Below are 21,378 nucleotides of genomic sequence, written 5' to 3' on the forward strand. Positions count from 1 at the left end.
AATGACACTGACTGACTGGATGTGGACGTTCACTTTACTTCACATCATCTTCACTTCACATTGACATTGACATGACATGACGTGCGTGCGGCGCGTTGTGTCAGTTTGTGTCTTCATGCATTGAGTGTGCTTGTGCTGCCAGTACGCCTGGATCTTATTTGTCGTTTCTACGAAGATCAGAAACGCCAGGCGCTGAAATTTTCCATTTTTCCCAAGATTAATTAATAATGCCTGAAGATAAAAATCTAGTTCCATGCTACAATCGTGGTTGCGGCAAACAGTTTAACCCAAATGAAAATGATAAAGGTAAGGGGAATATTCTAGATAATCCTCGAGCTTTTCTTTGTTTCCCTTGGTATCTGGGTCAAAATAAAAGCTGTATTTTTATAGATGAATGTCTGCATCATCCTGGGGCACCGATCTTCCACGATGCTTACAAGGGCTGGTCTTGTTGTAACAAAAAGAGCGTGGACTTCACGGAATTCCTTAATATTAAAGGTTGCACTTTATCGAAGCACTCTAATGTGGTATGTTTTTGAATCTCACCATTTACATGCAATTTTACCAAAAATGTAATATCTTGATTTAATCCTTGTTTGATTTATAGAAACCTCCAGAACCAGAAAAGAAGGCTCTAGACAAGGAATTGGAGAAAAAGGAAGTGATTGAAGTAAGAGCCCCTATTGTTGGCCCACAGCTGACGAGGCCTCCATTTGACACCCCCACTGTGGCTTTGGAAGCACGCATTGCTGATTCCCTAAAGCAACTTGCCCAGGATACACAAAAGCCAGCAGCTTCTTCTGATACTGGGTAATTTATATTTGGATTGGCTTTGGCTATTACAGTCACAACCGTTTATAGCCAATTATAACGACATATTGGATGTAACAACCAAGAAAAAAGGCCCAATCCCAACACAATCTTATATACCAAAAAAGGTTCTCTGCATTTGCACTTAATTATTTTTTCCCAAATGTTTTATTACCTGTCATGATTTTCTCAGAAACCATATTATTTGTAGAACTTTCATAAAACAAACCTAACCTAACTTACTGTGCTCTACAAAACCATAAGAAAATACACTAAGATTTTTTTTTTGGTTTCGGAGAAATTTCATAGTTGGGAAATTAAACATTAAGCAAACAGTAATAATTCTAAAAGGCAGGATACCACCAAAATATTACTGATTATTTATAACATCCAAGCTGTCACTTGAATGTTTTTAGAAACGATTTTGACTGTAGTATTAATATAAGTTGGACTTGGGCAAAGATGAATAAAATTGAAGCTGAGTAAAAAGATATGAATGTTATTATTCTCATCCAATTTTTTATAAGTGATATTGAATAAGTATTCATTTATCCAGGTCAAATCTGCTATGTTGAATTTCACCCACTGTTAGTCATCAGATGGAATTGAAATTTAATATGGAGTTGTAGCTTAGAAATGACAATGCAAGTTTACATACAGTCAGCAAAAAAGCTTGTATTAAAGATAAAATGTTTACTACATTTGTTTATTTTCTCTACAGATTTATCAGATGTTACAGTACTTTCATTGTAGCATGGTGTGGGTGACAGCTGTCAATATCAGAAGACTAGAGAGTCAAAGTGTCGAAACTTGAGTTGATGAAACTAATAATTGAAAATCTTAATTATAATAAATGTTATCATTAATCCGATTATTACGCTAATTTTGATGAGAATACTAGTGAAATACTAGGTTGGAATATTTTTTGCCACTTAAGTAAGGCTAAACGGAGTTTGCAAGAATATTCATTAGTTATCAATTAATAAGTACCGATGTAACTCAAGATGCATTAGGTCCCATCACTAAACAGGTCTCTGGTATTACGCTACATACATATTACGTTTCTTCACTTAATTGTGCTTTGAATTTAATTAATTGATTATAAATAACTGATAGCTTAAATTTAACATAGTATTTTATGTTCAAATATTTTACGCCAGTCATATTCAGGCTACAACTGAAATATACTTCCATATATTTAGACCGCAGATTTTTTTTTGAGTAAAACAAAATGTGCATCAAGTGTCACCCGCACCATGCTGGAATGAAAGCACTATTAACAGATACTGCAGTGCAATACTAATGATGTTAACCTGCCTACTGTACCTACTGTTACTGCTGTTAATTTCGTCATCTTAATTGTATTCCAGAAATGTGACCATTGGAACAACTTGCAAGAATGGTGGTTGTGCTACATCTTACGAAGGCCCTCAAACCAACGAGACAATCTGCACATACCACCCAGGTGTGCCTATATTCCATGAGGGCCTCAAGTTCTGGTCTTGCTGCCAAAAGAGAACTACCGACTTCAATGTCTTCCTTAGCCAACCTGGGTGCACTACTGGATCACATAAATGGACTAAAGAGGTGGTTTTATGTTACACACATAAAACATTGTCACATAAAAAAAATCATCAAAATTTAAAATTTATACTCTTATGTCCACTTGCAGGCTTTTTAATCTAGGTTTAAGTGGTCTTAAGTCCTGTCACATCCATACGAGAACTGTCAGTTTAAGCCTTTAATCGAGATTTAAAAAAGCCTACAAGACGGATGTTAAGGACCTAATCAAATTTTGCATTCTTACAGCAAACAATTTTTTGAGTCATTTTGTTTAAGTACCGTATGGTAGAATATGAACAAAAATAGAAGAATCACAACCAATTAGTTAAATGCACACTTGACGTGCAAAACAATCTAAAGGGTTTAATAAAGTAGATAATAATATGCTTATATTATTATCTACTTTGCATACTGTGCATTGGGTCAATTCAATTCAATTCCAGTGTAGTCCATTGCCTCCACTGTAAAGGAATTAACGTAATGCTCAACTATCTTTCCATTACAACTTTAGATAAATATTAAATAACCTCATTACTAATTTGCAGAGTCCACCAGCAGGAACAGTAAAGTGTCGCTGGGACTGGCACCAAACACCAGACTATGTCATTGTCAGTGTTTATGCCAAGAAGTATGATCCAACACTAAGTTTTATTAAACTGAACCCCATCAGATTAAACACTAAGTTGGTTTTCCGTGAAGAAGGAGATGCCATTTTTGAATTAGATCTTGAACTTAGAGGGGTAAGTAATAAACAAGTTTTTTTTTCTTTTGAGTATATAAATATAAAAGAAAAAAGAAAGCTTTAGTACTCTATGTGACTATGTCAGCCTCATGGGGAGCCTCCAATACATGTTACACTCTCCCTTGTACCGAAACCTAGTTTATGGATGCAAAGGCCTGTCTAATGAATGAACATGTAAATCAGCATCGCTTCTTCTAAAAGTGGTTGACTCAGAATCATATTTACACCCCCATTCAACAAAACCATACCATCCAGATACCTGTTTCTGATGTCCATATTCTGATCACATTCCAGAAGAAAATGAAGAAGGTCTTCAGTCTTATTACAACCTACACACAAGGGTGATTGCACAACTCCCAATAAACAAGTTATTTTAAAACGTCCAAGCAAATTATAAACATTTTATTGCAAGATTTTACTGATTCAAATTCAAATTCATGTATTTATTTCAGACCGTAGAATAATTCATGTTCACGTTTATCATAATCATCCATGGATGTATTATTTAAAGTCTGTAAGCTGACCAGGGGCCTTATTGTGTAACACATTTGGAATCACAATCTTTATCACCACTTCTTTCTGTCACACGGTATAAGATGAGGGTAGAAAGATGAATGGGTTGCTTGTATAATATTATCTATCACCACAGTCTATCACTGAAATATGGTTATATTTTTTATTTCAGGTAATAAGTATTGAAAACAGCAGTGCCTCCATGTTGCCGTCTAAAGTAGAAATCAAGTTGAAGAAGGCAGAACCTGGTGCTTGGAGTAAACTAGACTTCCCACGGGCCGAGCCAAAGAAGGAAACGCCCCAACCAGAAGTTCAAAAACCTACGGTTGAAGATGACTTAGTTGATCTCTCTACTGTAGAAGCCACGCGGTCCATGGGCCAGGTTAATATGTCGGAACTAGAAGAGGTTGAATAAAATATTTAATTTCATGTCCCAACTTTCGATGGTTTATGTCGATTTTGTTGTATAACATCTATTTTTAAGATTACTTTTGTAATTTGTTGCGAATAAAGTACCATTACTTTGACAATAATTGTATTGTTATCTTTTTATTTTTAATAGCTTTTGCCTGCGACTTCGTCTGCGTGGAATTTGGTTATCGCGCGCTGTTCCCTCGGGAACTGTGCATTTTTTCGGGATAAAAAGTAGCCTATCTCAATCTCTGGCCCATAAACTATCTCTATGCTAAAAATCACGTCAATACGTCGCTCCGTTTCGACGCGAAAGACGGACAAACACACAAACACACACTTTTACATTTATAATATTAGTATGGATTTGCATGTGCCCTGATAAAATTTGCTCATGATTCCATGTTACAATCGTCTTTTATTTAGCTGATTTTCTGTAACGAAATATACATATTTTTCACTCCCTGACGAGAGGGAGCAAAGTGCAACTTTTCTGTTCAAGGCTTTTCTAAGTATTTTATTGCAAATGCAATTTTTTGAAGTTGATAATTGTAAAGCCACGCCATTTTCTATGCTGGTTGTTCTTTAATAATATTCAGAATTTGTTTTTTTTCAAGTTTCTTAATGCTCGGTGTGAAAAGTTGTATGAGCCACTCGGGAGCAAAATTATTTTCATCTTGGGCTAACGCCACAGGCTCTCAGGCGCTCAGGATTCTATTGCAGAATCCTTCGCTACATTCTGGATTCAATGTACGCCCTCGCCGTAAATACACCGTTTTGCTCCCTTGTGACACAAATAACTATTTCATCTCTCCTGTTCGGAAAGTTTAATTTTCAGGGTGGAAAATTGCGTTTTCATCTCTAGGGTGGAAAGTAATTTTTATTTTATTTTTCGTTTCCCGCGGAGTCGAAGATAATTGAGATTGATTGATTTAATGACACTTTTTTTTTCAAGTTTCGGCATGGTCATCTAGATACACGTAGTGACTAAGGAGCTTATATACAACACCGGAAGTTGGGCGCCGAACATTCGTTTGAAACAAGAAATTTTATCTTTATTAGGTACGTCACGAACATATTTCATCTCTTTCTTTAGTTAGATTAAGAAAGAGATGGAAGTAATTCGGGAAATGTGAAAGAAAGAGATGGAATATACAAATAAGTAATAATGGTCAAACTTCTTCGTTCGGCGTTCAACCTCCAGTTTTGTATATGAGCTCTTTGGTCGTGACCAACTCGTTTTTTTTTATAGTCGGCCGTGGCAAGTGTACATTCGAAAAGGTACCGTTGGAGGTTGGATAATAAGTAAATTTAATTTATTATTATTCTCATTTTTGTGTAGTATTTTACTTTCCTCACAGTCGAAATGAAAAGTAGAGTGTCTTACTCGGGTGAAATTATCCATTTCCCCTCGAACTATAGGCGCTCTCACTTCGTTCGAGTGCCAGAAATATCTCGGGTGAAATGGGTCACTTTCCACCCTTGGTTATCAATTTACTATTACACATTAAAGTGCTCAGGTAAAAAACTCACCTTCTTAAGATTTAAGTTTTTTACATTATCACATTATGTATGAGAGATTTCCACACTGTTTTTGCGCAATTTAACTCATTTATTTCCTTCACATAAAAATGTATGAGATGAGAACGCGCCTTGAAAATAAAACGCGAGAATTTGAATAATGTATTTACATTTTATTTTTAAATGTTTATTTACACCATACATTATATTCCATTTCAATAATTGTTCTACAAACTATTTAATATATATTATTAAATATGACTATTACATTAGAACTTATGTATGTACATAACTAACATATATATTTGTTTTTAGTAGTATGACTAGGAATCTGACTAGAAGTAGTTTTTATTACGGTATTAAATCTGAAGATATACATGATATGTCATAATTACATACTTGAAAAATGGTAAAACGTGATATTTAACCGATTTCAAAAAAGGAGTTTATCAATTCTTTTTTTTTAAATTATCTTACCTCAGAACTCCTTAGTTTAGGAACTGATTAGAAAAAATATATAGTTGAAATGGAAATACCTACCTACTTCCATTTTACGAGCAGTCGACATTAAGCTATTGCAACTTATGATTGGGTAGAATAAAAAGCAAAAAAAAAGACCCGTAACAGTCATAAATAAAGGGATAAGTTCATTTAGACACAGAACCGTGTCGTAATGACATTCAACGTCATTTAATAAAATAATGTTATAGAAAACAACATTCCTTTACTATAATCAGATTGATAAGGTTCCATGGTGGCCCAGGAATCGAACTGGTTGACTGTTTATACGGTTTATACCGTATAAACCTAACAGTTTAGACACAGGACAAAAACAGATGCTCAACGATGAATGTATCCCTTAACTTTTTTAAGTAAGAGGGGGTAAACGAGCATGCGGGTCACCTGATGGAAAGCAATCACCGCCGCCCATACATATCTACTCGTAACACCAGGGGTATCACAGGTGCGTTGCCGGCCCTTTATAACTAACTATATTATATCAACTTAAAGGGATATCTTTCCAGTCAGTCAGTGTCCTCCCTCATAGATAATAAGAAATACTGTTTTTCACCTTAGCTTATTAGGTAATGACTTAGACTTACGATTTATGTAAGTAGGTAGGTACCTATTCCAAGTTCAAAAGTCCGCAAAGCCTGACCAGAAATATATGACTATTCGCCATGTTGCGGAATTTAATTGGAACTAATTTCTTACACTGGCAATAATTTTTAATGATTGTCAGTGTCAATGTGGCGGTTTCTTTGAACAATAACAAAAATGCCCAAAACGATTACTAGTCAACAACGGATCATTTTAAATAATGTTTATAATAAACTACTGTAAAAAAACGGGGAATGAAACTATTTCACTACAAAACCTTTCCAAATTAACATCAGAGCTAACAGGTAAACTTTGTAGGTAGACAAGTCAAGACGTCATTGTTCCGACTATACTGAATTATTGCCATATAAATAAGAACAATAGCGCCCTCTTGACAAATTTTTGGTTTACCTTTATAAAAATTCTATTATGCCTTTAAGACTTTTACTTTATTAACAATTCAATCAATTAGAGTAGATATCTAAATACAATTTTACAAACAGGAGCAGAAATGATCAACTGATCAACCTGAACCACGTTATATTATTCAATTGCACAATTATAGTGAAACAGGAACCGGGCACGTATAAAATACCAGTGTAGGACCAATCAAACTACTCGATCCCACACCATCCTTCACGTTCGGGTAGATACACACAACTCTTCGGAGTGGGCCGCCCGCAGCAAACAGAGCAAACGTTCACTGCGCCGCCGCAGCAGGGCTACTACGAAACTCGGAACTCGAAGTTCGTCGTTCGTCGTCGTCGTCGTTTGTCGTGCGGTCCCTCTGACACTTATACTATATAATACGAGAGCGAGAGGGACCGCACGACACGAACTTCGAGTTCAGAGTTTCGTAGTAGCCCTGCTGGTCGTATTCCATGGCCGCCACGTTAGGCATTTAGTTAGTCTATATAGATAGGTATTCTTAACGGCACTGCTTTAGGTTGCGTTTCAGCCAGAGATGTGGGAGGAATGTGTCTGTCATTAACCAATAGAAACGATTCATTTACCTATATTCGCTCAGCGCAGCTCTAGTGGAAACAGCTCAGGAGGATATAGATAAATGAAGCGTATGTTTCCACATAGCACGGTTTCCACCGCGAACGGATCGGACTAAATTACTTAATTTAAGGGCTGTTTCACCATCCATTGACTAGTGTTAACTGGCGGTTAAATGTGACGCCGTCTTCGTCTATTCGAACAAAACAAATAGAAACGGCATCACATTTAACCGTCAGTTAAGTCTAATCAATGGTTGGTGAAACAGCACCTTAACCTTTTAGGTACACAATAAATATTCGACCTTACTAAATATACAACATGGTACAAAATCATTTTGAATTCGTTTAAAATATTATTAGTTTTTAAATTAATCCCTCACAGGTAAATAACATAAAACTACCTATGATTTTATTTCGTGTTAGCACATCTAAATTCGCGGGGCCTGGAAAAGGGTTAACTTACATCGACTAACTCCATTGAGGTGTTAGTAGGTAAGGTGTTAGCAGGTAGGTACTTTCATGCAGTCAATCGTCATACGCAAGGGCGTCGCCAGCCGAGGGCCCAGGGGGGGGGAGCAAGTTGATATGGACAATGAGAAAAGTATGAATTGTAGGTATTTATTGGAATTGGTGAATTAATTCGAGTTTCAGTTTCGACGTAGGTACAGAAATTATCGATCTAGCAAGACTTAGGACTGATTTGGTGGTGCTGCTGCCCCTCCCTGCTCGCCCCTGCCGCAAACTGAGTCCGTACGGAGTCCGCCCCGCTCGCGGTGTAAATTGGGCTTACACATTCCTATCAACGCATCCCCATACTCGTACATCTCTGGTGGAAACACTTTGGGACCTCTTTCCCTAACGAGGTATTTTTAAGGCGAAGCGCAGTGTTCAGCGGGCGGCGGGTGCGGCGGTCCGAACGCCGGCGCGGGCGCGGGTTGCATTCGGTACATGTCGTGCAGCAACGTTGCCACGGACACGTCGCCCACGGTGTCGCGGAACAGGAGTAGCTCGATGGAGCGCGCGCGCACCGCGCGGAGCGACGGCAGGAGGAGGAGTAGACGCCCGAAGCTGTTACACAAAGAAGAGCATTATATCATCATTCCAGTCAGTGGCGGCCTTAGGGAGTGGCGAACAGGGCAATCGCCCGGTGCCTTGCTCTTGCAGGGGCCTCGCGCAACAACTCAAGCAAATTTACGCATCACATACTTTTCGCAAAGGGCCTCGCAAAGACCTGCCGTCTGGAGCGTCGCAATGGGAAGGCCGCCGCTGATTCCAGTCTATGTACGATCGGTTCCCTAACCTAACTTATAATGTGTCCACTTTTTCATACTAGTTGTATAAAAAAGTGGATACTTATGTTAGGGCACTGACTGTACGCTCTACTGCTGGATACAGGCATCTAGGCGTGCATTGGGTCAATTCCAGGGTAGACAGCACCTTGAGCTGCCTACCGTGCTGGGGGGCCAGCGGTGCGCGTGCGCAGCTGCGGCGCGAACTATAGCGTTGCCTAGCCAGGAATGGGGAATGGATGAAAATTTTAGAAATGCTTGAAACGACTCATTCGTTTTAGTCAAAGACCAAAGACGCAAACTCTTTTAATTTTTTTGTTCTTGAGCGGGCTATCGTAATTTGGCGGTAAAGAAAACTCTTTAATTTTTTTTTATTAATTGATGCTACCTCTTATTTAAAAATCTGATGTCTTTTTGTTAATTAGAAAGATTATTCCTATCGATAAAAAAGTTCCAAGCGTTTCCAAAATTTTCATCCATTCCCCGTTGACCCAATGCAGCCACTGTCTTTCTGTGTATCAACCTGTATTTTTATTTTTCACGTGCAAAGGAGAATTTTCATAATCATCATCATCTCGGCCTCGTCCCACTGCATCGCACAGGCCTCCTCTCAGAACGAGAGGGCTTGGGCAGTAGTTCCCACGTGGGCCCAGTGCGGATCGGGAACTTCACACACATCATTTAATTTCTTAGCCGGTGTGTGCAGGTGTCCTCACGATATTTTCCTTCACCGTAAAGCTCGTGATAAATGTTGAATGTAATTTCGCACATAAATTCCGAAAAACTCAGTCAGAGCTAGGTGCAGCCCCGGGCATACTTACATATACAAATATTGTACTTATTCAAAAAGACATCATACCGTGTAGGCTGTCTCGTATATCGCGTGCGAACGTAATCTGCAAGTATACATTGCGCCTGGTCCTGTAACATCTCCACTGGCTGCGTCTCACTCAAACCAGGCGTATCTGAAAAAGATGCAATGATCATGAACGCCCCTGAACGCCCCTGATCATCATGATGCTTGCAACTGCGTAGAAATATCAGCTGCTCTGCTCATTAAAGGTAGGTAATCACGGTCTATATGTCAGCGGCAGATCGTAAAATCCGCCAGATCACGAAATTCCTAGGCATATCGTGAAATGACGCCATTTCATGAATTGGCCAAGGTACATCCGCCGTATCGTTCAAAACACACCGTTTAATGATTTGCTTAGTGACGTTTAGGCAGATCATGAAATTCCTAGATATATCATGAAATGGCGCCATTTCTCGATAGGCCTAGGAATTTCGTGATCTGGCGGATTTCACGATTGGCCGCCGACGATATATTATAACAAATATATAGTGTAACTAGCTGTTGCCCGGGACACCGACCGCGTAGAAGTGTGAAAAATACTTTACGTCCTATTCTCAGACCTACCAAATGTACAAAAAAAACACAAAATCGGTAAAGCCGTTTCGGAGGAGTTTGGTTACACATTAGAAAGATTAACCTTGAATCATTCTGATGGAATCATTTACCCTGCTACTTAAGAGCGTTTATTCCTGCTGAGCTGGCAACGTTGCATTTTTGTTAGTTTTTCTCGATTATTCCATAAAAATTGAATGAAAATTAATAATGTCTGATAGAACACTTCTTAATATATATGTTAATGTGTCTACTCCAATAATTATTCGTTATAGACTTTTATTTTCTTTAAAAGCCGGTCATAAACATTAATTCGTTTTTAAGGAATATAAAACTCTATCACGAATAATTATTGGAGTAGACACATTAACTTATATATTAAGAAGTGTTCTATCAGAAAATATTTTGAATTTTCATTAAATTTTTATGGAATAATCGAGAAAAACTAACAAAAATGCAACGTTGCCAGCTCAGCAGGTATAAACGCTCTTAAAAGAGACAGCGCACAATACAATGCCCCAAATTGTTACGTTCTGACACTACCCCCCTGTTTCACCATCCATTAAATAAATTTATCTGACGGATAAATGTGATTCCATCTCTGTTTGTTTTGTTCGAATAAACCGAGACGGCATCACATTTATCCGTCAAATAAAATTAATCAATGGATGGTGAAACAGACCGTACGTATTACCTAATATAGTAGGTGCTCGGGCAGGTATTTAGCCGGTAATGTTGACTGCAATGTACCTACCTGGTGAAAAAAGGACGATTGCTTTCATGCAACCACATTCGCTGCCGTCGGGTGATATCTGGCGAAAACGGCATAATATTTCCTGTAACAAACATGATACATAAATCATTACAATGAAATAAAGTGATTACCTATGTATTACCTACTCGTACCTATAGGTTTCAGGTGTATAATATACAGAATGTCACAAAAGTAGCCCCAAAATGAAATGGTCCCTTCTAAAGAGTCTTAGCAAATGAGATATAAACCCTACCAAAAGAAAAAAAGAGAAATAAAGAGGGCTTGCATAAATATCTGATAAGGCTCTATATAGAGCCAACAGGACAAGTCAGATATTTTTGCACGATCTGCTGTGGCAGATATTAATGTAGATGACTGTACCACTACTAAAGACCATTATGCACATTAAAAACACAATTGACACACGTTGAGCTGCATATACAAAGGAGAAATAACCCCTTTAAAGAATCTTTACCAGTCAACCAGCGAGCGAGTGAATTTATATTCATTTCTTCGTCGTCACACTCTTAGCATCGTGGTCGTGGTCGTCACTTCAGGGGTAGCAATTAAGCTTCACAAGTTTAAGTTTAAGTATTTTCATGCAGTTAATGTAAATAAGTAAGTCATCATCATCATCATCATCAGCTGGAAGAACTCCACCTGCTGAACAAAGGCCTCCCCCTTAAAATGCCACAATGAACAACTTGCCACTTGCATCCACCGATTGCCCGCAATTCTCACGATGCCGTCAATCCACCTAGTGGGAGGGCGGCCAACGCTTCGTCTTCCGGTTCGTGGTCCGCGGATCGCGGTTGCGTAATAAGTAAAGTACCTGTAGAGTATTAAGTTCTAAATCAGCCAGCGGGTCGGGTGGAAGCCGGGCCCGAGCCGCGGGCGCCGCCAGCAGAGGCGCCAGGTCCCAGGGCGCAGACCACTGCGCCAGGTGCAGCAGGAACAGATCCTTCCAAGCAGCCCGGAGGAGCACCAGTTGGTCGGACGCTGCCAGCGCCTGGAAGGGGGCCAGGCAGCGCACCCAACGGACCGCCATGAAGAGGAGGCGCGCGCTCGTCTCCTGGAAGATTTATTCATTTACCAATTTGGCCTATACCTACTGCCCTCCAAAGCCAAAAGGCGCTATCACAAAAAAAAAACACTTTTGAGTTATTAATAGGTACTAAGTATTGTGCAGCTTAAAACATTCTGCATCACATGATATAAATAACTCAAAAGTGTTCTTTTTTTAGATATCTACCGCCATTTGGCATAGGAGGGCAGTACATACGTCCCACTGCAGAACAAGAGGGCTTGGGCTGTGGTTCTCACGCAGGCCCATTGAATTGCTTCGCCGTCACCGGTGTGCCGGTTTCCTCAGGAAGTTTTTCTTCACCGCAAAGCCCGGTGGTAAATTTGGAATTTAAAAAAAAAACCTGAAGTGTGAGCCCGGGCTCGAACCCACGTTCTGCTTGAGTGAAAGGCAATAGGTCAAACCATTAAGGCCACCATACCACGACCACGCTACGGATTTATTCGGTTACCGATAATATATAATATTATTTTTGCCATGGTTCGAAAATTTCATAGATCCGTATTCTGGCTTGGTGGGATTTGCCATTTCATTGATTTCATTGCATTACTTATTGCGTTCGATTCGAAGTGCTTGCCTGATTGCTTATCATCAAATGGATGCTATTCTTGGTTAAAATACACTACGAGATCAATCTAACAAGCCCAAACCACGGCTAAGCTACGTTGTTCTGTCTTGTAGTTTCAGTGTCTAGAATCCGGTCCCGTCAGCTCTGTAGATCAGCGGGGCTACCACGAAAATCTAAGTTCGTGTCGTTCCGTCCCTCTGACGCTTATACTATTTAGTACGAGAGTGAGTGAAACAGTACGATACGAGATTCGATTTTCGAATTTCGGAATAGGCCCTCAGTTCCAATGGTAGGTAGAGTCATCTGCATTAATATCTGACACAGCAAAGCGTGCATAAATATCTGATACGACTTTATTTCTATGGCCAGTAGGACGTGTCAGATATCTTTGCACGTTCCGCTGTGGTACATATTGATGCAGGTGAGTGAACCAGTACCATATTATTGTATCGTCATCATAACAACGCATAATTGATGCGTTTCGCGTCGATACAGTTTTAAGAAGGGGGAAAAAACTAAATTCAAAGTTTCCGTTGTATAGATAAGTAGTTACAAGCTCTAAGAGCGTATTCAAAAAGGCGTTACTTAAGTTTTTTTATCGAAATCGTCACGTTTTGGCATCACTGTTTAAGTGTTTTAAATTGTATCATTCGGCAGTGGGCGGGGTAAGTCAAGGCAAGCCGAGAAGTCACCCCTCGCCGCCCAATCGCGACCCGCGCCCGCCCCTTGAGTCAAAAAGCCACCTACATAATGTCAATGTACACACCCTCTTAAAAGTTTAGGTATCGACACGCAGTTGGTATTGGGGCTCGGACAAAACTATACTCGTAATCATAACTATTACGAGTACTACCTTGTATACTTGTACGAGTATTTATGATCAGAGCAAGTCAGAATTTTTAGGTCAGATCGCCTGCACTTGTTTTGTCATACACACTACACAAAGACACCTACATGAAACACAAGGTATATGTAGTGTGTAGGGCAAACACCCGCAAGGGATCCTGCTTCATAGGTAAACGGGGGATAATATATTGTAGAACATACAATTTCCAGGGGGGGCAGCTGCCGCCCCCCCCCCCTGCGTACGCCCATGATTACAATTTCACTGACATTGAAACTTGGGTTTACCCCTAGAAATTCCTTGATCGATTATTCCAAGAAGTTCAAATGTAGATAATATTGATGTGTGCTAAGAAACCATGTCAAAGTGATAATAATGTAAACAAATAAATAAATTAATACTAATAGTTACCTGTAAGAGTTCCCAAGTGGGTGCCAGAGGCGCCCCGAAGGCGCTTGGCGGGGGTCGCAGCAACGAGGGGTCTCCTTGCAGCTGTAACTGCTTAGCGCTCCACATCAGCTCCTAAGAATAGGTAGATTATTAAAACTGCAGCTTCATCCTAAAAACTTTTAATTGGGAATCGTTTGTGCAGGCATAATCAAAACATAATCTACCTAACAATTAATGCATATTTCAAATTTCAAAATGGTCTTCATTGAGGCTGTGCCACGAACAACTGTCCAAAATTTCAAGACTAAACCCAACGGTTGAAATTTCAAGATTTTATCCCTATCCCGTGGGAATATCGGGATAAAAAGTAGACTATGTGTTATTCCATACATCCAGCTATCTACATACAAAAATTTCATCCAAATGCGTCCAGCCATTTAGCGTGACGGAGTAACAAACACACACACACACACACACACACAGAAACATTCTCATTTAGGTATAATATAAAAGTAGGATTAGTAGGATTGGATTTATTAAAAGTATGGATACCTGACACTTGTCGCTGGACATGAGTATGTGCAGCAAGCCGGGCGGCGGCGGGTGCAGGAACGTGTCGGGCACGAGCGGCAGCGGGCTGGCTGCGCCCGCGCCGCCCGCGCCGCTCGAGCCCGCCGACGACGCCGCGCTCAGCGGCGCCGCTTCGCTCACGCCGCTCAAGCTGAACTGTGCGAACAATACAGTATAATGACCCTTTATGGTAAACAGTATAGAAAACAACAGGTATCACAACCATGTACAGTCAGCTGCAGAAGTGGATGAGTGGTTATAGTGACCAAAGTTATCTACATAGGACTATACTGCCAAAGGTAATAAGAAAGTGTTTAAATCGTTATGAGCAACATGACCGTTCATCCATTTTTGCTGCTGACTACTATATGAGATACTCGTAAATATACTGAGCGCCAAAAAATCGGGCCCTCAAATGTATGCAGTAATCGGTAATTTTGTATTTTATTTTATTTTATTATTTGGAGCATCAACACTCGGGGGTATGCAGAGTGGGCCAAAGTACACTTTTCACTTTGCATTCAGTAGATGTAAGATATTGTTAAAAAAGTGCTTTTATAGTGTACAAGATTTTCTAAACTATAATTAGATTAAAGTTTTTATTTTCTTCAATTTCGCATGCCTTATCTGGTAGATTTTAATGAAACTCGATGTAATTTATGTTATCTTTTGTACCTGAAATCAAGTAAAATAAATAAATTTGAATTTGACCTTTATGATAGCTAACAAATTTGTGTTCGCTCCTCCACCTCTGTAAGAACACACACAAATCACACAAACCTAATTATCATCACCACCACACAGCACTGTTGCGTTTCGAATCCAACCAGAGTTCATCCTCCGAGCAACTTCTGCAAGTGTGGAAGTGAAGTAGCTGCAAGAACACATTTGTTGCACACACGTACCTATCGTAAGATCGCAGGTGAGCAAAGTAATGATTTATATTTCATTAATATGGACCTCTGCAAAGTAACGCCTGTTTATGTAGTCTCACCTGGAAGTTGAATGTCTGCGGGAGCGGCGCGTACGGCGAGGGCGGCGACAGTTTTAGCGCGTGCGGCTTGTGAGCGTGCGGGATGGGGTGCGGCAGCGCCAGCGTGCCCATGTGGAGCTTCGGTTTGCGCGGCCCGCGCTCGTGTTGGACTGCTGTTGCGGGAAAAATAAAGTTTCTCAGCCTTATTCATAAAAAGTTAGAGCCTCCTTGAAGGCCCGATGCTAAAAAACATGATTCATAAACGTCTGTTAGCGCTAATCAGTCGATCAAGGCTCTGCTAAAGTTAGAGGACCGCAGACCCTCCTTTATCTCCCTGCTAAGTCACAAAATGGCCGCCACAAGTTTGAACAGCTGAAGATAAAAACCATACCGAAGATATTTAAAGTGAAGGCAGGGCTACGCAAAGATTAAAAAAAACGAGAAAAAATATTTTCAGGAATTTGTATTTAAAAATCCTCTAAATTAGCAACAATAAATTAACAATAAATATGAAAAAAAAAATTAGGATGATTAACATATTATGGCTTTTTGCACAACATAAACATGCGGATCGGAAATGGCGGGAAAACAAACTTCTCGCTTTTTATTTTTGTTTCCTGCTAATTTGCTGTCGCTGCTATAATTTTTTTTTTAAATTAAATTATCGATTAGGCCATTTTTTGTCTTTGATTTGTCAAGGTGGCCGACATAACGCGTCTAATCCGTCTATCAGCAGCTCAACAACTAGCATACGTTAGTATCTCTTAGTAGTCTGTGCAACTAGCAGACTGCTAGCAAGCGTTTATGAATCATACTTCTTGACAACCGTCTAACAAGCTTAATCAGTCTGCTAAGTAACAGACCGATCAAACCTCAATTAAGGATTTTTTATGAATAAGGCTGTCTGTGTATAGGTACTTTGAACCACGGAAATACTACCCCCCTCTTCGTAGGCCTCCTCATAGCAAACGCAGTACTTGCCAAATGACGGTTTAGAGAAAAATGCGGTTACGTTTACGTAGTATTTCTGTTATAGCACGATCGGTTCCCTTACTTATGTATCCGCTTTTTCATACTAGTTGCATAGGAAAGTGGATACTTATGCTAGGGCACCGACTGTACCTACTGCGTTTTTCGTTGGACAAAAATCCAAGAACAAAAAAGAGGTTTATACTCGTAATAAAAAAGACTCTACCGCCAAGTTGATAAGCACGGCTGCATGTATAGATAATTTTGAGCGCCTAAAATAATATCACAACCGAGTGGTTCCACCATCAATCTACTCATTATCTACATCATTCCATCCACTTCTGCTTCTGAGTATAGTCAAAACTAAGAAATACATCTACACTTTAAGGTGTATAGGTTCTTATCTACCGGCATTTTAACCACAACTAATTGGCTTATTATGTCGGGCATGCTATGCTAAGTTTCTTAGAGCCCTTGCATACCGCATTTTTAAAAACATGCATTGACAGCGTTTTTTTTCTTTCCATAGAGCAGCCAACAACTCGTGTGCGTACCTATCGCGTATTTGTATCGATACAAACGCGTGTCGACAAAAAACGTGTAGAATCTGCCAAAACGCGATGAAATCGCGCAGAGGACGCGCGCATCTAAATGTCTCTTAGATTTTTTTGACTTAGTATAAATCGTCGCCACCATCTTGCTCGCTAATCCTGCCGTGCTTGCACTGTTGTGTCTCGGTGTGGAGAGTAAGACAGCCGGTGAAATTACTGGCACTTGAGGTATCCCATCTTAGGCCTCTAGGTTGGCAAGGCATCTGCAATCCCCCTGGTGTTGCAGGTGTCTATGGGCGGTGGTGATCTCTTACCATCAGGAGACCCACTTGCTCGTTTTCCATCCAGTCAAATAATAAAATCGTGGTAATGGTAACCTTAGTATTAAATCGATAAAGTTGAATAAACATTGGATTTCGCATTCATAAAGTTATATCAACTTTCACTTCACTAGTACGTATACTTCAAACTGGCTATCCATATTAATTTAATTAGGTAAAAACCAAAATTCAAAAAGTTCGTGCCGATGATGGCTAAATGTAACTTCTCCGTTGTTTTACAGCCGGATTATAGGCGCGGGCGCGTGATCCTCCGTAAGCCGGATCGTCGGGCCTTTTTTAATGCGACTCCGATATAACCCTATATCGTGTTTAAGTCGGGTTGCGAAATTGCATTTAACTTAAGAGTTGGTAAGTTAGTCAAAATGTGACTGTATTTTTGCGTCCAAACATAGTCGAAGTGTATTAAAGTGCTTTTAGGTTTCTATTTATTATTTATTTACTAATTTTACTCGTTTGGGGTGGTACAGTCACCTACATTAATATCTACCACAGCAAAGCGTGCAAAAATATCTGACACGTCTTACCGGCTCTAGACATAGAGTCATATCAGATATTTAATCTCGATTTGTTGTGTCAGATATTGTGCTGTCTGGTGACTGTACGTTGTATGTGTGATTGTGTAGGTCTAATACGATTTCTCGCAAAAATATATACTTTCGATTTCAATATGATTGTTTGCCATCCGAAATCACGGGCAAATTAGCAATTTTTTCAAGGAAATTCAATCGAGTTCCTTGACACAAAATCGAAAAAAAAAAAATTTGAAATACCTACTTAAAACGCATGGAACCATGAATTGTTGATGCCCTGTCAGCTTAAAGGTTCAAACAGCACAAAACAATGTATCTATAGCATGTATAAAACGTGATAGTGTAATTGGCAGTGCAGCCACCCCTAGGGATGACGTCACGCAATCAGCTTACCGGACCGGGGTCCATGAGAATGCGACCATTGTGCCCGCACATGTCGAAGCGCATACGCTGCGTTCCCGCCGCGAGTGTGGCCGCAGCATAACGCTATGTCGGCAGTAAGAAACACCTCGCGGTAAAATTTGAATGGAAGTAAGCGGGAATATACAGGATGATTTTGTCCATGGGGCTTTAAATGAAAGGTTCGATTCTACACGCACAACTGACCTTCTTTTGTTCTGCAACTTTTTAAAAATATATTTACCGGTGTTTTTTTTATACACATTACCTAAATATAATCTTCAATGTATACAATACAACACTAAATTGACAGCACACTAAATAATGTTTATCATAAAGAGATATTTAAATATCGAATTATTTAATTAAAAACAACTCAGTACAGATGAGTGAGTAAAATGTCATACATAATCTCGGTAAAATTACGTTATTTCACTGAATCAGTTCAAAGATGTGATCAAATCACCTGAACGTCTCTAGTGAAATGATAAAATGAGTTGACTTTGAGAGTTCGTTTCGTCAACTCACTGACTTTTTTCAGGGATTTTATAAAACCACTAAACTAATTTTGCGAAATGAAAAAAACGAGTTGCTTTTTTTGGCTGATTTCATCATTTCATTGAACCGATTCAGGAATTTGATCAAAGGACTTGTTTTTTCTAGGTAAGTGATAAAAATGGATTCGCTTCCTTTGTGATTTGGTTATAATCATAACTCTTAGGGATTTGTGTAAATCTCGGTTTTGACTATTTCCCTGCGACATATTATAAATTGGTCCATAAACATCCCTTAACACATGTAATGTACCTAAAATCGCACCGCCAGCACAGTTTATTATTGAGAAAATATAAGTGAGTTTACTGTTTCTCAAAATGTTTAGTGCGCAGGCCCGCATGAACGCAGCGATATGCGGCTTAAAGTGAGGATTGCATTTGCAAGCGGACTCTACATGCGCAACTTGCTCTATATAGGATTCGAGTCTTAGCCGGGATACAAGAAAATTGCATAAAATATGTAAAGCAAGATGCAGTAAAATGCGGGCTGGATATGAGGCTATTATACTTATACAGTCGTTTTACTTTACGACGCTATTATTAGGCCTCTTTCTTGGCTTGTGCGAATGTCAGCAGATGCATAAAAAAATTTACAGTAAAAACATGTCGGAAAGACAAAAAGGTTATAATCCTTCCGTCAGGTTAAAAATCATCGCTCAATATGTTGCAGAATTTGGCCACGCAACATTTGACATGTGCCAAGGCACTAGTTGTTCCTGGAGGGATCCAGAAAGAAAGCATAGGTTTTGCGTACACGAAGTTACCCGCTACTCGGTCTATGGACTCAGTCCTATTTTACAATGGTCGCTAAGATATTTGCAAAGTCGATAATGCATTTTTGAAGAAGTTTTACTTTTGTATTCTCTAAGACTGTATTCAGCTTTAGGGATTAGTTTAAAATGACTCTGTTAAGCCGTGTCATTAATACCAGTGGCGCAGTTTGAAACTTTTTCGTTAGCAACCTAACCTGGAGAGTGCGAGAAGTGTGAGTTAGGTATGCCGTCGGATGCAACACCTCGCAGTATACAAAAGCTTTACCATACTTGTAATTACTAAAAGCTGTGCTAAAAGTAAGGTAAAAAAATTAGGCAACCCGGTAGAATTCTAGTTGTTACCCAGTCCACTGGTTGATACTTATAAGACATTTCCCGGGATAAAAGTAGCCTATGTCGGTGTAACATTCTATTGGTGGAAGAATTTATAAGACAAAGATAGGCCGTTAGTACTGCGCCTCGTGTGCGTGCAAAGCAATCAAAAGACGGAGCTTCTAACGTGTGTCCGTCCGACGCAACTGAAGCTATGTTGTCAACCTCTTGTTCATGGGGCGCGTGTAATCCCAAATGTAACACGTGCTTTTTTTCTCGGCCTTCACCCTCTACACCACACTACAATTTTGACCAACTCTATTTCAATGACGTAGGCTTGAAATTTCAATGGGATTTTTCTCCAAGAGTAGCAAGGGAGTTTAGTTTCCAGTGTAACGCTTCCATGATAGATTTTAATTAAAAGGCGAAACTAAGTTTGTTTATGATCTCCTAACGTCACGTTGTTGCGGTTGAGCACTGGGTAGGATATGGAGATGAATTTGGGAGTTTTATTTTGCGAAGCTATGTTTTGCATCCTTACAATTAAATGGCGTCTTTTTAGGGTTCCGTAGGCAACTAAGAACCCTTATAGTTTCGCCATGTCTGTCCGTCTGTCTGTCTGTCCGTCCACGGCTAATCTCAGAGACCGTTAGTACTAGAAAGCTGTAATTTGGAATGAAAATGTGGTAAAATAAAAATTTTTTTTTAGTCCCATACACGTAAGGGGGATGATTTACTTTTCACTTCCACCCATTGTTGTGGGGTATCGTTGGATTGTATTTGGTTGTATTTGAAAATAAATAGGGGTTTGTAAAACCATTTTTTGGTAAATATTTTCGGAGATATGCACCGCGAAAGTTCAAAAGTACTTACTTATAACTAGTATTATTTAAATGTAAATGTCACCACTTCTGTTAGGTATATTTACGAGTCACAATCTCCGCCTACATTAAAAAATCTACCTCCACTTTTATGAATATACAAACTTACTCAATAAAGGAGAGTCTGTAACACATTTAAGTCGCTAAAGCCTCTTCAAAAAGGAGCTCGCAGAATCACATTCAAGCGTTTAAAAGGGAGATTTAACTTCAAACATCTATAAGCGAGGCCCCCGGAGAATTGAAAGCAAACAAAAAGTGTTTACGAAAAATGTAGCTCTGGCAAAAACTATGGGGCGGCAGTCTGTGGACATGCCTGCTACGAAAACTTGTCTTGTTTTGTTTTTATTCTGATTAAAACAAACATTTTAAAAAAAACTACCTACTAATTGCTACCATGTTTCGGCCGTATCCCCATGGCCAGTGGTCACGAGTAGATTGAAGTTTTGTTTACCTAGTTAGGAAATAAAGATTCCATGTTGATTTTTTTAAGGAAAATGTTATAAACGTAAAGTTTTCCAAAACA

At 39.4% G+C, this 21,378-nt stretch overlaps 2 protein-coding genes across 2 annotated transcripts in view; one reads left to right on the top strand and one right to left on the bottom strand.

The window, feature by feature from the left end:
* Window positions 1-130: 130 nt before the first annotated feature.
* On the top strand, window positions 131-4,161 carry mora (cysteine and histidine rich domain containing protein). Its single transcript, XM_074092798.1, has 6 exons — window positions 131-306; window positions 391-527; window positions 608-810; window positions 2,181-2,397; window positions 2,919-3,113; window positions 3,801-4,161. The coding sequence occupies exons 1-6, from the start codon at window positions 228-230 to the stop codon at window positions 4,041-4,043; spliced, it is 1,074 nt and encodes a 357-aa protein (XP_073948899.1). The 5' UTR covers window positions 131-227; the 3' UTR covers window positions 4,044-4,161.
* Window positions 4,162-8,175: 4,014 nt separating this feature from the next.
* The window catches only part of dsf (nuclear receptor dissatisfaction), a 28,546-nt gene continuing 15,343 nt past the window's right edge, over window positions 8,176-21,378 (bottom strand). Inside the window, exons 4-10 of the mRNA XM_074092938.1 lie at window positions 15,567-15,718; window positions 14,555-14,728; window positions 14,024-14,134; window positions 11,949-12,188; window positions 11,117-11,198; window positions 9,814-9,919; window positions 8,176-8,733 (exon numbers count right to left, since the gene is read on the bottom strand). Coding sequence (XP_073949039.1) covers window positions 8,535-8,733; window positions 9,814-9,919; window positions 11,117-11,198; window positions 11,949-12,188; window positions 14,024-14,134; window positions 14,555-14,728; window positions 15,567-15,718 — 1,064 coding nt within the window. The 3' untranslated portion in view covers window positions 8,176-8,534. The remainder of the gene's footprint in view (window positions 8,734-9,813; window positions 9,920-11,116; window positions 11,199-11,948; window positions 12,189-14,023; window positions 14,135-14,554; window positions 14,729-15,566; window positions 15,719-21,378) is intronic.

The sequence above is a fragment of the Choristoneura fumiferana genome, chromosome 10 (assembly GCF_025370935.1).
Source record: "Choristoneura fumiferana chromosome 10, NRCan_CFum_1, whole genome shotgun sequence".
NCBI classification, from domain to species: Eukaryota; Metazoa; Arthropoda; class Insecta; order Lepidoptera; family Tortricidae; genus Choristoneura; species Choristoneura fumiferana.

Coding starts and splice junctions, on each gene's coding strand:
- mora (XM_074092798.1), top strand. CDS start 228: ATGCCTGAAGATAAAAATCTAGTTCCATGCTACAATCGTGGTTGCGGC. Junction 528..607: donor TATCGAAGCACTCTAATGTG/GTATGTTTTTGA, acceptor TTTGATTTATAG/AAACCTCCAGAACCAGAAAA. Junction 3,114..3,800: donor TAGATCTTGAACTTAGAGGG/GTAAGTAATAAA, acceptor TTTTTATTTCAG/GTAATAAGTATTGAAAACAG.